The sequence below is a fragment of the Apaloderma vittatum genome, unplaced genomic scaffold (assembly GCF_000703405.1).
Source record: "Apaloderma vittatum isolate BGI_N311 unplaced genomic scaffold, ASM70340v1 scaffold137, whole genome shotgun sequence".
NCBI lineage: Eukaryota > Metazoa > Chordata > Aves > Trogoniformes > Trogonidae > Apaloderma > Apaloderma vittatum.
The window spans coordinates 28,038-42,593 of record NW_009724322.1 but is presented as its reverse complement, the minus strand read 5'-3'; the positions used below and the strand labels follow the sequence as shown (position 1 = coordinate 42,593).

Below are 14,556 nucleotides of genomic sequence, written 5' to 3'. Positions count from 1 at the left end.
AAATTTGTTTCACCACACCAAGAGTATCAGTCTTCACCAGCCAGGTAAAGAACTAAAGAAGTTTAAAGCAAAGAGCAATGAGATACTGCACGGTACCTTGAAGAAATCTGTCTTCTCAGCCATATATCTCAGATTGCCTTGAGTAAGAGGAGGTCTGATGACCACAGCCACTCTTCCCTGGTTTGGGCTAAGAGGCTGATTCGTTTCCACACTGTTCAGATTTTCTCCAGTGACGAGAGCGACAGATTGAGTCAACCCAACCAAGTCCATCACAAGGGAAATAGAAACACCCTGAACACTGAAATCGCCTGCTTGCTTGCAAGCATTCATTAAAGTCTGCAGCCACAGCGGAGGCTGTACTTGTTCACAGTCTGAAATAAAAAGCAGAGATGATACATCCATTTAAAAGTTTTAATTATGAGTTTTTCTTCTTATATCCCATAACCATATACACAATTGTCTTTTGTCTTTCATATTTCAACCTGCTCATTGTATGGGTTTAGAAAAATGTACGCAGGAGAAAGATACTTCTTGCTGTGTCTCTGTCTTTAAAATAATCAGCATGCATTGCTGCATCACTTCGAACATTCAGTAACCAAAAAATAATAGGTAAATTTGAACAAGGAAGAGAAAAATAAAATTTATGAAAACGCAACCATACAATTTTATGTTTCAGACAAAACTGGACTTTTAGTAGTTTGCACATCCTTTCATTCACTTTCCTCCTTCAGGAAATTCTTGACCACCAATCAAGTCTTAACATTGCAGTTTGCAGTCTGGAATAATTCTGTAGTACCTTATATGTATAATAATATTATGTATATTGTATGGTACACTATATAGATACTGTAACACACATACATACAGAATTATTTACATATATTATTTACACATAAACACTAAGTTTAAACTGACAAAAAAATATAGAGATTGTCCTGGCAACACTTTTAAAGCAGAAGTATCTGTGAAAATCGATCTTTTAGGTGGCAGAAAAATCATCCTATTAGATCACATTCTGCTTTCCCTGTATGTGGTTGTTTTCCTATTCTCACCGTCCCCTCACTTAATACCATACACTGGCCTGACAAAGCAAGTGTCTTCTTCTGAAGCACAAAGTCAACTCTCCAAGTGAATAATGCATCCTCTTGTTTTAGGGGAAACAAAGTAATTTTTCTTAAAACTTCAGAACTCTATTCATCACATTCCTAAAAGAGACAAATGCTTCTAGAATCAGAGACAAGCAAAGTGTTATTTAAAGGGCACAAATACAGCATCTATTTAGCACTAAGGGAAGGAAAACACAATTTCTAATTTATATCCACAATAGCTAATTTTGCAATGCAAATTGAAGCCTAAATATACCCAACAATTCCACATAATGTTCTAGAGTTTACAGATATAAACAGTATTCTGAGCTTGACTCAGTTCCCATTTTAATTTCTTTGATTAAAAATAGCATGCATTTATCCGAGAAATTAAGCATACAGCAAAATTTAAGCACAATTACGTTCTATCAATATCAGATTAATTTGACTACTTCAAATAAACAGACTGATGACTCTCACTGACAATTAAAGGCAACTAGGTCACATCACTAATGCAACCCATCAAAAGTTTGTTTTAAATTTAGGAACCATTCAATAAAAACAGCCTCTTCTGCAGTAGAAAAACTCCCAGGAGAGTTGTGCAGCCCAGTTGCCAGCACTATTCCTGCCCGCCTGGCCATTCTGTACAACAGGTGTTCACGTCTGAAACAAAACCCTTCCCACCGACTTCAACCACCTACAACCTATGTTTATTCTTCGACTTCAGACTGCAAACGGGAAGGTTCAGATCACGAACGAGCAACACAAACTTGACAAAGTGAAAAGGATTCCTAGAATCACTGCCTTCGCACAAGACACGCACCTCTCAAGCTCTACAGGCTTTCTGCTTCAGAGTTTACAAGGCAGCGACAATTATAAATGCTATATCCACAGAAAAGTAATAAGCAAACAGCCGATCTAAAAAATATTTTTAGTCTTCTGCCACAACACTCACGTGTAGGCTACTAGTGTCGAGAATAAATAAATACATAAAAAAAACATTTTCTGGGTCATGCTGTAAGGGCACAGATACCCTGCTCCAGATCTTTTACTAAAGGTAGCACCTCGTTATAGCACTGCAATACTCTTAACTAACAAACAGTTGTAACAAAGTTGCCTTCAACTAACATTAATATTTGATAAGTTCAGATCTCATGAAGTCCAAGATATGCTCTGATCCTGGATGCATAATGAAGAGATACACAACACATCTTAAAGACTACAGAAGCCGTCATGTTAATCTAACATGCTTGTTTCCAAAAGCCAAAAAACCTATCTATCCATCTCCAAGCCCAGCCCACTGCTTAGTCTTTAATAGATTTTGAAAGTTGTCGATAAAAACAAAAAACTCTGTTCTGCTTTGGGCTAAACAGAACCAGTTCTGCCCAGAGATTCTACGTTTCAGCTCAGTCTCTTCTAGGAGGCTCCACGTTCTGAAGTTCGCAGCATGTTTTTGCAGACAGTGTGTGCTACTGGCAGTGATAACACCTGATGTTTGCAGTTACTGCCTGGGACTGGGATGCAGAAAGGCTCTTGCTGACACTTATTCCTGTAGCGACCAAGGCCACTGCTGGCTCTTGTGTGTCACGCTGGGGGTGCCGGGAAGAAAAAGGGGCTGCAAGTTAGTAAAGGGTCAGCAGGGGAGTCAGGTTCAACATTGGCTTTGTATATACTTGTATATTAGTGATTCCCTTGGCAGTACTATTATTGTTTTATTAAAGTTGTTTTAGCTTTTTTTCCAATCTACCTCGCTCCCTCATTCCCTTTCCCTTCCCATTTGGGGAGGGAGATGGGTTAGAGAGAATCTGTCATTCACATAGCGGCTGGCTCAGCCCTAACCCTCAATAAGCTGCAACTACAAAGTTTCCTAGAAAAATTAAAATCACAGAAGACAACCGTGGCAGTAGCCAAAAATATTGCAATTATTGCAAACTATTATTTGCAGAGTATCCATCATGACACCGTTTTAAGGAAGCACCTCTCAAGTTAGAGACCAGAAGTGGAATAAAATCTGAAGACTTTACAAACTGTGAACAGGGTTGTTCACCTAAAATGTCACAGTTTACAGTAATATGGAACTGTCAACGCTTTAATCACATTTCTGTATCTTTATCGGAATGTGTTCATCTATCTGTGAACACATTCACATTTTCCAAAAGCCACCATTTTTATTTTGTTTTCTAATGTAACTGTAGCTAGAAGAATTGTTTGCAGGAACAGTTCCTTTATTAGGAGCAAAGTAAAATGAATTAATTTCTTATCTGGTAGAATTTTTATTGGACAGAAGCTTATAATTTCCATGTATTGCACAAAATGGTCAATGTAGCATATCAGTTCAAAATTGAAAAAATGAAGCTACAAACATACTTGGTGTCAGCTGTGGCTATTACAAAATATGACATACGACATATCCTGGATCCATACAATAAAGAAGAACATCTGAAAACCTAGATTCTACTCTCAGGCTTCAGTTTGCATAATTTGTGTTTGTCACCCCAATAGTAATTAGTGTCAAATCCCCTGCCAGCAATATTCTTAAAACCTATGAGAAAATAGTTCAGTTTCCAAAAAGCAAACCAACTCATACAGAAGGAAATTTATATTTCTGAGTGGAACAGCAAACAGTAACACACACAAAACACAAATACTCTTACTTTATATTTTATTTTAAAAGAAAACACAGTATCAGTATTTTAAAAGCCAAGAAGAGTGCAGCTTACCAACTTCAGGCTTCCCAGGATGTAATTCCGAAGTACGGTTTCCTTCAGCAATGTAAACGGGAAAGCTCGAACATTCAAGGTACAGCTGACAAGCAGCAATAAAGGCAGGAAGGTATTCTTTTGGTGTTTTTTTCTTGTTTGTTTTCTTCACCTTAGCGTCACCATGTGATTCTCTGTCCCATTTTGTGGTCTGTCCTTGCTCTCTAGTGGGGTCTGCCAGAAGCTCTGCCCCTAAGGGCTGAGGCAAGGAACCCTGAATGATATACAGGTTGATAAATCTGGTTAAAAACTGCTGGACGTACTCCAAACAGCACTGCATTGCAGTCTTCTGGATCGTTCTCCCACTTCGAGGTGCCGTGCCCTGTGTCGTTACGGAAGGAGGTTGTACAATGGTTTCCTCGGATCCCACAGTCGATGCCGTCTCAGTCTCTGAGGACGTGCTACCAACTATAGGGATGCCAGCGGCACTGGGACCTTCGTTCAGCGCTCGGTCGATGTCATCCGTCGTATCTGCCTGGTACTGCACAAACTCCGTGAAGCCGCTTTCTGACGATCGACTGCTTGGAGGATTTTCACCATCTTCGAAGACTTCATTAGGATTTTCAAGTGAAACCGACGGCACCTGAGTGAGATAAAAGTTCAATGATTGTTCAGAATGGGTCCTACTCAGAAAATATCTGTTTGCTTCATCAAAAGCAACTATTTTATTCTACGATTTTAAATCTACTTATATGAATACTTTTTATGTAAAATGATTTTTGGTGTTACAATAAGCTTACCGGACCAAGCTAACTATAAACAAAAAAAAAGCATTGTTTATCAAGCAAAACTAATTTAAATATTATTAATTCTAACATTTTCTTCATATCATAATCATGACCATTTTTTTACAGAATGCTGAAATGCATAGGCACAGGTATTATTAATTTATACAGCATCATAAATCATATTATTCATACATCAAAGAAAAGCCCTCACTTCCAGCAGAAAGCAGGACATGGAACTATGTTGCTTGTGGTCACTTTAGCTAGCAAGAATCTTTTACTACTTTACATTTTAGCACGTTCTACAAAAAGACAAGGTATTTATGTGTTAGTCAGAAACGGCTGCAGTCATAAACGAGTAAAAAATGCTTGTAGGGAAAAGAGACAAAAAGGAGATGCCAGCCAAGAAGAATGGGGAGATTTGAGAGAAGGAAAAAGTATACACTTCTCTGATCACACTTCTGAAATTACCACTGTACAAGTAAATAATCATATTAGATATTAAATTAACCCAGTAACTGTCTAGATACACTACTGACAGAAGAAAAAAAGTGAACTGTGGCGTTGTAAATGAAGAATAAAATCTTTCATAACCTAAAAAAATCTTTTTCCACTTCCATACTTACACTAATAAAGCCAGCTCAATTTCTCAATAAAATTTATACACTTTGACTTAAGAAACTCTCTATTAAATGTGGATGGAATCTTAATTCATAGATGTATATATGGTACAATTTTAACTAACTAGCATCTTTTTATAAACAAAACTCAAGATTTGGAAATCGGGGATTTCTTTCAAATACAAAGTCATAATTACAAAAGAAAAAATAAACTTTCATTTAAGGCAACCAACCAGTTGCAGCTAAGAAGAAAAATAAATCATCTCCTAGAAACAAGAAAGAAGGTTTGCTCCAGCAACAACAGGTCTTCACAACTCTCTGTGCACCTTAATTCCTCATCAGTTCAGAATATACACAAAAGTGATGAATGATTTCTACTCAAAAAGGACCCACAGAGGCCTCCTGGGCTGCTCTAACTCCCTACACTCTTGTTGGCAACTGGTAGTGCAGGCTCTGCTTCCTGGTGAGAACAGGAGGTGAACAGGAAAACAACTTAAACATAGAATCATAGAATCACAGAATGGTTAAGGTTGGAAGGGACCTTGAAGCTCATCTAGTTCCCCCCTCCCTCTACACCTCTCTCCCACCAGACCAGGTTGCTCAAAGCCCCATCCAACCTGGCCTTGGACACTTCCAGGGATGGGGCAGTCACAACCTCCTTGGGCAATCTGTTCTAGTGCTTCACCAATCTCATGGTGAGGAATTTCTTCTTTATATCTGATCTAAATCTACCCTCTTGCAGTTTCAGGCCATTGCCCCTTGTCCTATCACTACAGGCCCCCATAAAAAGCCCTTTTCCAGCTCTCCTGTAGGCCCCTTTCATGCACTGGAAGGCCACTATTAGGTCACCCCAAAGCCTTCTCTCCTCCAGGCTGAATAACTCCAGCTCCCTCAGCCTGTCCAAATAGGAGAGGTGCTCCAGCCCTCTAATCATCTTCGTGGCCCTTCACTAGACCCGCTCCAGCAGATCCATGTCCTTCTTGTACTGTGGACTCCAGAACTGGATACAGTACTCCAGGTGGGGCCTTACCAGAGCACAGTAGAGGGGGAACAGAAATGCATGGATCAGTGGCAGGAAATGCAGGTAAAGAACATACCCAAGTACTTCCCATCTGGCTATCTTGCTGGCAATGGCAGATGTTGCCTGTGATGTGACAGGCTGAGAAGTTATCTTGCTGCCTAACATCCTGATCATTGGCCATCTTACACACAGAATTTGAGCATAATCTAAAAATGAACAAATGAATAAATGAAATTTGAGACATCATTATATATGGCGAATTACATCTTGCTTTACCAGAGATGAAATAAGAATGAAAATTTCTTTGAGATAGCTTTCACTGTCTCTTGTGTTAATGTGCACTAAAAAGTTTGGAAAAATGTAAAGCGTGACCCTGCCTTATAAAAAACAACACCAAAGAGATCAGAAGCATGGTAATTAATTTCACTCTGTTAACAAAGCCACGGCCACATATGACTTCACTGTAATTGAAAGAAAAAGGCTGTTGAAGGTTCAAAGGGCAAAACCATTCAATCAAAACCTACTTCACTTAAAAAAATAATAAAGAAAAAAGAAAAAGAACAAAATCAGACAGATATCTGTTGGCTAGGAAGAATAAGGATCCTGCAAAAAGAATGATATAGTCCTGATGGACAAGGTGAACACGATTCAGCAGTGGACCATATTAGCAAAAGCATAGCCAGCAAGTCCAGGGCAGTGATTAGTTCCCTCTGCTCAGTAGTTTTAAGACCACATCTGGAACACTGTGACCAAGTTTGAACTCATTGTAAGTCCAGTAGAGGGCCACCACAGGAGCACCTCACATAGAAGGAAAGCTCAGGAAGTTGGATTTGCTCAGTCTTGAGAAAAAGAACCCTAAGAGCTGCGGAGAGGGAGAAGGTGTCTTTATTGCTGTCTATGACTTCCCATTAAGTAGCTGAAAAGATGGAGGCACGCTCTGAAATCTACAGCGAAAGAACAGAAGGCAATGAACACAAGCTGCAACAGTGGACATTCTGATTAAACACCACAGTGCAAAGAAACAAGCTGTACACGGAAGTTGTGGAATCTTCATCCTTGGAGATAATCAAAACTAAGCTGGATATGATGCTGAGTGACCTGACCTAACTTTACTGTAGAATCCAGCTTCGAAATCAGCCCTGCTTTGAGCAGTGACCTGCAACTGTCACTTCCAACTCAAATTATTCTATGATGTTCCTCTAGTTTCTTCAGTTAGAGAACAAGGACTTCAGAGCATGTCACTTAACACATCTTAAAGAGCCATGGTTGCACAGGCCAAACTAAAGAACGTTGAAAAAGAAAGAGCTGTCAGCTGGTTTGTTTCTTCTATTTATTTATTAAATGAGTGTAACAACTTACCAGTGACAGTAGACTAACTGATGGATATTAATCTGATGCACATGAATTGAGTGAGAGGAAAATTTACATGTGCCTCACATGTAAACAAAACGGACAATTCTTTTGTGCCCAGTTATTCTAAATGATCAGACTCCAGAAATGCACTACAACTTCAAACCTTAGCTGATTAGTTCATTCCTAGGCCCTGATTCTGTAGTGATTTATACATGCACAATATCAAATCTAGATAAAAACCCTTAAGAACCTTTTACCACAATGAAGTGCGCAATTACAATTTCTTTTGATGATCCATGTTTCACATGTACATTAAACTAATTCTAATAAAAACTAACCTGTACAGAACTAGAAAGCCCATTTTTCCTTTCCTCACAGAAAGTATTTTTCCAAGGTGCTGAAAAACACCATCAGTTACCTTTTTAGTTTCCCATTCTTTGATGGAGCTGCTGTGTCCAGTGGGAAGCTGCAGGATACCATCTGTCCCAGCAGACAGCAATGGAGGTTGAACCTTACTAAGGATCTTTGAGCAGAGTCTGAGAGAGTCAGTAAGCTCAGACAAGTGCAAAGTCTGAAGATGACTTGTCAATGCAGAAATCATCCTCAGCAACAGTTGAGGCAAGTGTTCCGTCTGTATTTCAATGTGAGTCTCCTGACAAAGTAAAAGCAAAACTCATTAACTGCAAGACTAAATTCCGCTCTTAGAGTTATCTTCTGTAGCAGCTTAACTGTGTTCTAAACATGTGGAACACAGAAAAAGGAAATTAATAGCTTAATATCCAAGAATAAGAAACACATGCTTTACTTCAAAAAAGAATGTACGAATTTAACTTTACAGTTGGGTACCCAACAAAAATAAATCTATTTAGCTCTTTTTCAGAATTTTAATATCTTGTTCATTACACATCAAACATATTACAAAACAATAGGGCTAAAGAATGCTACTACTATTATTTTAAATAACATAAATATAAAAGTTTGAGAATTAAATAAACAAGAACAAAAGGGAAAACAGGCTGATTGCCATACCTGACACAGCACTCTCATACTTCTAGTAGGCTTTGAAATAAGAAAGCAAAGAATTGATGAAAGACAGGTATAGGAAAAACAGTTTCAACAGTCTTTACTACATTAAGCAATGCCAACAGAAAAAGAAGACACATATCATGGAATCATAGAATCATAGAGAAGTCTGGGTTGAAAAGGAACTTTAAAGATCACTGAATTCCAATCTCCTTGCCACAGGCAGGGACACCTCCCACCAGACCAGGTTGCTCAAAGCCCCATCCAGCCTGGCCTTAAACACTTCCAGGGAGGGGGTAGCCACAATTTTCCTGGGCAACCTGTTCCAGTGCCTCACCACCTTCACAGTGAAGAATGTCTTTCTACTATCTAACCTAAATCTACACTCCTGCAGTTTAAAGCCGTTACCCCTCGTCCTACACCTTACTGCCCTGGTAAAAAGTCCCTCCGCAGCTTTCCTGTAGCCCCCTTCAGGTACTGGAAGGCCACTACAAGGTCTCCCCAGAGCCTTCTCTTTTCCAGGCTGAAAAGCCCCAACTCCCTCAGCCTGTCCTTGTAGGGCAGGTGCTCCAGCCCCCTGATCATCTCTGTGGTCCTCCTCTGGACCCACTCAGGCAGGTCCACAACCTTATTATGTTGGGGGCCCCAGAGCTGAACACATTACTGCAGGTGGAGTCTCATAAGAGCAGAGGGGGAGAATCACCTCCCTCAGCCTGCGAGCCACACTTCTTTTGACGTTATCATCTTATCATGACATTTAAGAGAGCCTTAAAAGAAAGTTGTACATCTAAACTAACATATCAAACTACAAAATACTATAATTGTAATGAATACAGTGTAGTTTTAGAGAAAAGAAATCAAGGACAGATAAAATTTTCAGGTATAAGCATCAGAAAAACCACTTTGGTAATATCCAAGTCATCTATCAAAAATCGTATAATGAAATCTAAATTTCCACCATTTTATTGACAATATATTTTTAGGAAAAACAATTAACAAAGCAGATATAGTATTTCTGCTAACTATAAATATACAGGATCCCAGTATTAGCAACAAACAAAGCAATTCTTACCAAAGAAACTATATCCAACAAAAAATCCACTAACAAGCAGAAATTTCTCAGGGGTAACTCAGATTGCTCACTGCCATCTCCAGGCCCAGTCTGAAGTCTGGCATGTAATGTCCTCCTGCAAAATTCAAATAGCGTTTCACGACTTTTTTCCCCTCCCCTTTACATTGACCATGTTTCTATAACTTTAACGAAAAACTGTAAACATTAGGGATAATCCCTATAAACAAGCATGCAATCTCTCATTCTGCTGTTAAGTAATTCATTTGGACCCATTGCATGCTTTCAGAAAAAGCAGCAACCAGCCTTTCACTGTAAACCAGTCTTCATTCATAAAATAAGGAAATTCAGACTACAGGAAATTGCATTTGTTACTCTACCATATACAGCGATATTTACTAGTGTGAGCCTAGGCTCCAATAATAGAATTAAGGGATAGTGTTACTGTAAGCACAGCAATTTTGAAGAGATGCAAACTCAAGGCACTAAGTACTTGCGATATAGACAAGCAACAGTGAAATAAAAGGCCCACAAAGCTTTAAATCTGTGCAAGAAGAAAACAAAACAAGCTCTTCTAAATGTCCACTTCAACTTTGGCTGACTGCATTGTTTTACTATTGATAAGAATTAATAATCTTATTAGTTTTATTGCTAAATAAGACGGAACACAAATTCCCAGTGAAATTATGGTGCCATCTGACAATATTATAAGCAAATGATACAAACAAAGGAATAATATTTTATTTCTCCAATTCATGTGTTCCACTGGGGTTGGTGGTGAAGGCAGCGTCACATTTTCAACAACAGTTAGTTCCTCTTTTTTTGTAAAAGTTCACGAACACATATGCCAGGACTTAAAAAAAGGGATTTGCTGGAAATAATAGAAGCATTACAGAAAGTAAGTCTAAAACAGTGACAGTAAGTATTTATCAAAAGATTATAAAAACTATATTTAAATTGCATTCTGTCAGTAACCTAGATTTGAAAAGTAGCACTCAACACACACCTCCACTGGGTTAATGTATCTCTCTAACAGGTAATTCTCTTTATAAAACTAGCAGTCTGTTTTACAGTTCAGTGAAATGGTCCCTCTGTGTAAGTCATATCACAATTTTTTTTTTACACTTCCTTTGCTCCAGAAAGATCTACCATTTCATAAATTACTCACGGATCTGTTCAGCTGTAATATTCCATAAAGGATGATTTGGAATCAATTTACTGAGTCCCACATCACAAATAGCTTTGGGAGAAATCTCAATAGCAGTGAAAAATACTTGGATGAGAGAAAACACTAGACATAAGAAATCCTAATTTTAATTTTTAGTGGAGGAAAATCGTAAGAAAAAGCCTAAGACAAATTCAGAGGGATACCTAAATTGCTTTAGTAACTGTGATTTAGGAATCATATCAGTTGATATAAATATAACTTAAAAATTCATAGTTTAAAATCAACTGGTTATGTTTTCACTTAATGGTGTATCTTTTTAAACAGGGAGACAATAACTTACATAACACAGCAGCTCATGTAGAAAAAGAAAATAAAAAACATTCGCCAGATTCTGTTTATTTATTAATAAGGCAATCTGGCATCCATGCTTACAGTAACACCTACTTATAGGTACAGAAATTCTCACCTGCTTGCTAGTTGTTTGTAGATTGCTTTCTTTGAGCAATTCAGTCCAATACCAAAAACTAACTCACACGCATGTTGGAAGGGATTTCATCTATTTCCAACCTCTCATGCTCAGCAGGACTGCTCATGCCACTAGACAAATTCACTCACAGTCTAGCAGAGTCCTGGAAATCTCCCAAGGAAGCTCCACAGCCTTCCTGGGCAACCCGTTCCACTGCGCTATGTTCCCAGCAAAGCTTTTCCAAAAGTCCAACTTGAACCTCTGAGCCAACACTTACTGTTGCTGTCCCTTGTTTTACCATCAGCCACTAGCAGAAGCAAAGCTGTATCAACTTTGTAAATGCCCTTCAGGAAGTCATAGGCTGTTGCTCGAGCACTCTCTTTGCCAGGCAAAACCAAATCCACCTATCTCAACCTCCCATGCAGTGTCCTATGACTGATCATCTTAGCAGTCCCCTACTAGAGCCTCTTCAGTTTCTCAATACTCCTCCTCAAGCACAGTGCCCAAAGCTGGACACAACATTCCACATGTCACCTTAGAAAAACTAAGTGAAAGGAAAAATAACTTCCACATGGTGACCACGCTCCCCCTAACATAGTCCAAGACAGAGTTTCCTTATGACAGCACACTGTTGGCCCATAGAAAATTTAGCGTCCAAATATCTTAATAAATTATTAAGCTATTCCATAAACAACAAAAAGAAAATTCCAGAAATTTTATTTGAATTCCCTTCATCAAGTATCACTGCTATACCTGTGGTCTCTTGGTCTCCCCTCTCAGCCTTGAATATTTTCAGCTCTTCCTTGTTTATTATGTTTCCTCCTTGCCACGTCCAGTACCTCCACACCTTTTCTTCCCTCAAAGAGCAGGGCAAAAGATAACACATCCTACAAGTCACTCTTGGTCAAGCTGACAGGCTTGCTACACACTCAGTGAGTAATCCTGTCCTGGGCAGACAGGACAAGGCAGCCTGATGCTGAGGTCACTCGGGAGTCTTCCCTTCAGCTGAGGTGTTAATTCTGTCTCTTGGTTTTACCCAGACACTGACTTTGTGAGAACTCACACTGCTGAGACCACCAATCACGTCTGAATTACACTGGCCAAGGGATCAAAATTAGAAGGGATGGAGAAGAAAAACACTTACAGACTAAATGGTCACATTAGACTAACTTCTTTGTAGAAAAAATGAAGGTTCTAAAAGAAAAGTCAACTTCAACTTTACACATACAGAAATCAAGTATTATAACCTACCTACAACATTCTTCAAACCAACGAGCAATGTAATCCCACATATAATAAGGGTCAAAGGAATTAAAGAGAAGATTGGCAGTTTTAATCAATTCTGCTGTTTTCTTGTTTTCTCTCAGTTTGCTGAAAGAAAAGAAAAGGAACATTTTATACTTTTACACTTCATTTCTGAATTACCTAACTACATCATCAAAGTGAGTTTACCCACTGCCAGTTCACACTGATAAATTATCCTTCCCTCATCCCTACAGTGGTTATTGTTTTAGGGCTCAGTATATTTTTACAGTTGAGAGGCTTCTTCTCTATTTTTTCTTTGGTGTTTGCTTTCTAACCACATTTTTAATAGATTTGCTTTCCCATGATCATTCCTGCAACTGTTTCCGCCCCCTCGCCCCAGCTACAAACTTCCCTCTTCTCTCCACCTTTTAAAATACTCAACTCATCAAATCTTGAAATCTTTTTATCCCCCTCTCTGTCTTGTAGCACTCTTCATTCTTACTCTGCAATAAAGCTCATCAGTCCACCGTTTTTACTTTTGTGAGCAACACAGACACAAGGAATGACACAACTAATCCAGATCATTGACACATTGACTTCCAGCTGTATCAAGCAAGCACTTTTGTCACACATAAAGACCAAAATGTATGCTAAAAATTAAGATAATAATAGTAATAGTAGTAATAATAATAATGCTATATAGCCTTTCAGACTTTTGCACTGAACAAAGAAGTTGCAATTAATGCCAATGGATTCTGTACCATGAAGAAACCAGGTCACAGTCCCACAGGCTCCACAGTCATGGTGTCAGCAACAAAAATACAGATTATTTAATATGAAATACATTATATATATTATTCACCTGCTTAGCTGTGTGTGATCTTTGTTGAAAGAAGGTTCTGCCTGAAGCTCCAGTTCTGCTTTGCACTGTGTATATAATGTTCGAAACACTTCAATCAATACGTGCTCGAGGATGGCAGGGCCTAGGAAGAAATATCAGCAATCACAGTCTTACACATTGTAGCATCGGTAACAGTCCGCATCTGAAAATCCCAAATCATGAGCTAGCTTCGGCCGCTGAAACCATAGAACGCCCTGTGTTGAACTTTACAAACTACTTCAATTTCTGAAGTTTTTTGGTTTGTTTTTTTTTTTGCATTCCAGAAATACACCAGCAATATCCCAAATCATGAGCTAGCTTCGGCCGCTGAAACCATAGAACGCCCTGTGTTGAACTTTACAAACTACTTCAATTTCTGAAGTTTTTTGGTTAGTTTTTTTTTTTTGCATTCCAGAAATAGACCAGCAATTGTAATGCCTGGGAGCACACAGAGAACGATCGAGTTCTTCTCCCATACAACGTGTGCGCAGTGATGGCTGGATAGAAGCAGACCCCGTTCAGAAGCCAGGCGCTCACGTCAGTACAGCCCATGTGCTGGCCAATACACCCTCTTTGAGGGATTATTAGCTCAGCTCACTAACATGTAAATGTGGCCAGATGGATTCCTCATCAAAGGCAGCTTTCAACCAAACGGTTTCAAATACCCACCAAATAAGCCAGCTCATGCTGTTGTATGGAAAATATACTTAAATACAAATCTGAAGTAAAATCCTCCAAATATCTTCCCTCATTTAATTTGAGGCAGGTTTTATTTAATTCCAGATACAATCTGCAGGATACTTTTTGAAACAGCGCCTCCTCCAGATTAGAACTAAATCACAAGTTTGAAGGAAAAAACCCAAACTTATTCTGAAAGGAGTTCATGAAGCGATTCTCCTTGAAACATCCTTTGCCTTTTCATGCTTTCTCCTAGCCTCACTGAGCTGCCTTCAGTGAGAGTGTGCTGAGTTAGGCAGAAATCCTATTAGATTCTTTCATCTCAGTTGGTCAAAAGAATCCTTATAGCTCTGCTTACTTCATGAAATCTTACTGTGCACATTGCCTTTGAAAATTTAAACTGACCCCCAGAAATCACAAGTTACCAGAAAGATGACAAATTCTTGGCAGATATTTTGTTCTTT

The 14,556-nt window shown here is 38.8% G+C and overlaps 1 protein-coding gene across 1 annotated transcript in view; it reads right to left on the bottom strand.

Moving 5' to 3' along the window:
- LOC104276192 (protein dopey-1-like) overlaps nt 1-14,556 on the bottom strand; it is a gene marked incomplete at its 3' end in the record, with an annotated part of 30,333 nt that overhangs the window by 733 nt on the left and 15,044 nt on the right. Inside the window, exons 9-15 of the mRNA XM_009872419.1 lie at nt 13,397-13,517; nt 12,541-12,660; nt 9,659-9,773; nt 8,593-8,622; nt 7,982-8,215; nt 3,806-4,427; nt 97-371 (exon numbers count right to left, since the gene is read on the bottom strand). Coding sequence (XP_009870721.1) covers nt 97-371; nt 3,806-4,427; nt 7,982-8,215; nt 8,593-8,622; nt 9,659-9,773; nt 12,541-12,660; nt 13,397-13,517 — 1,517 coding nt within the window. The remainder of the gene's footprint in view (nt 1-96; nt 372-3,805; nt 4,428-7,981; nt 8,216-8,592; nt 8,623-9,658; nt 9,774-12,540; nt 12,661-13,396; nt 13,518-14,556) is intronic.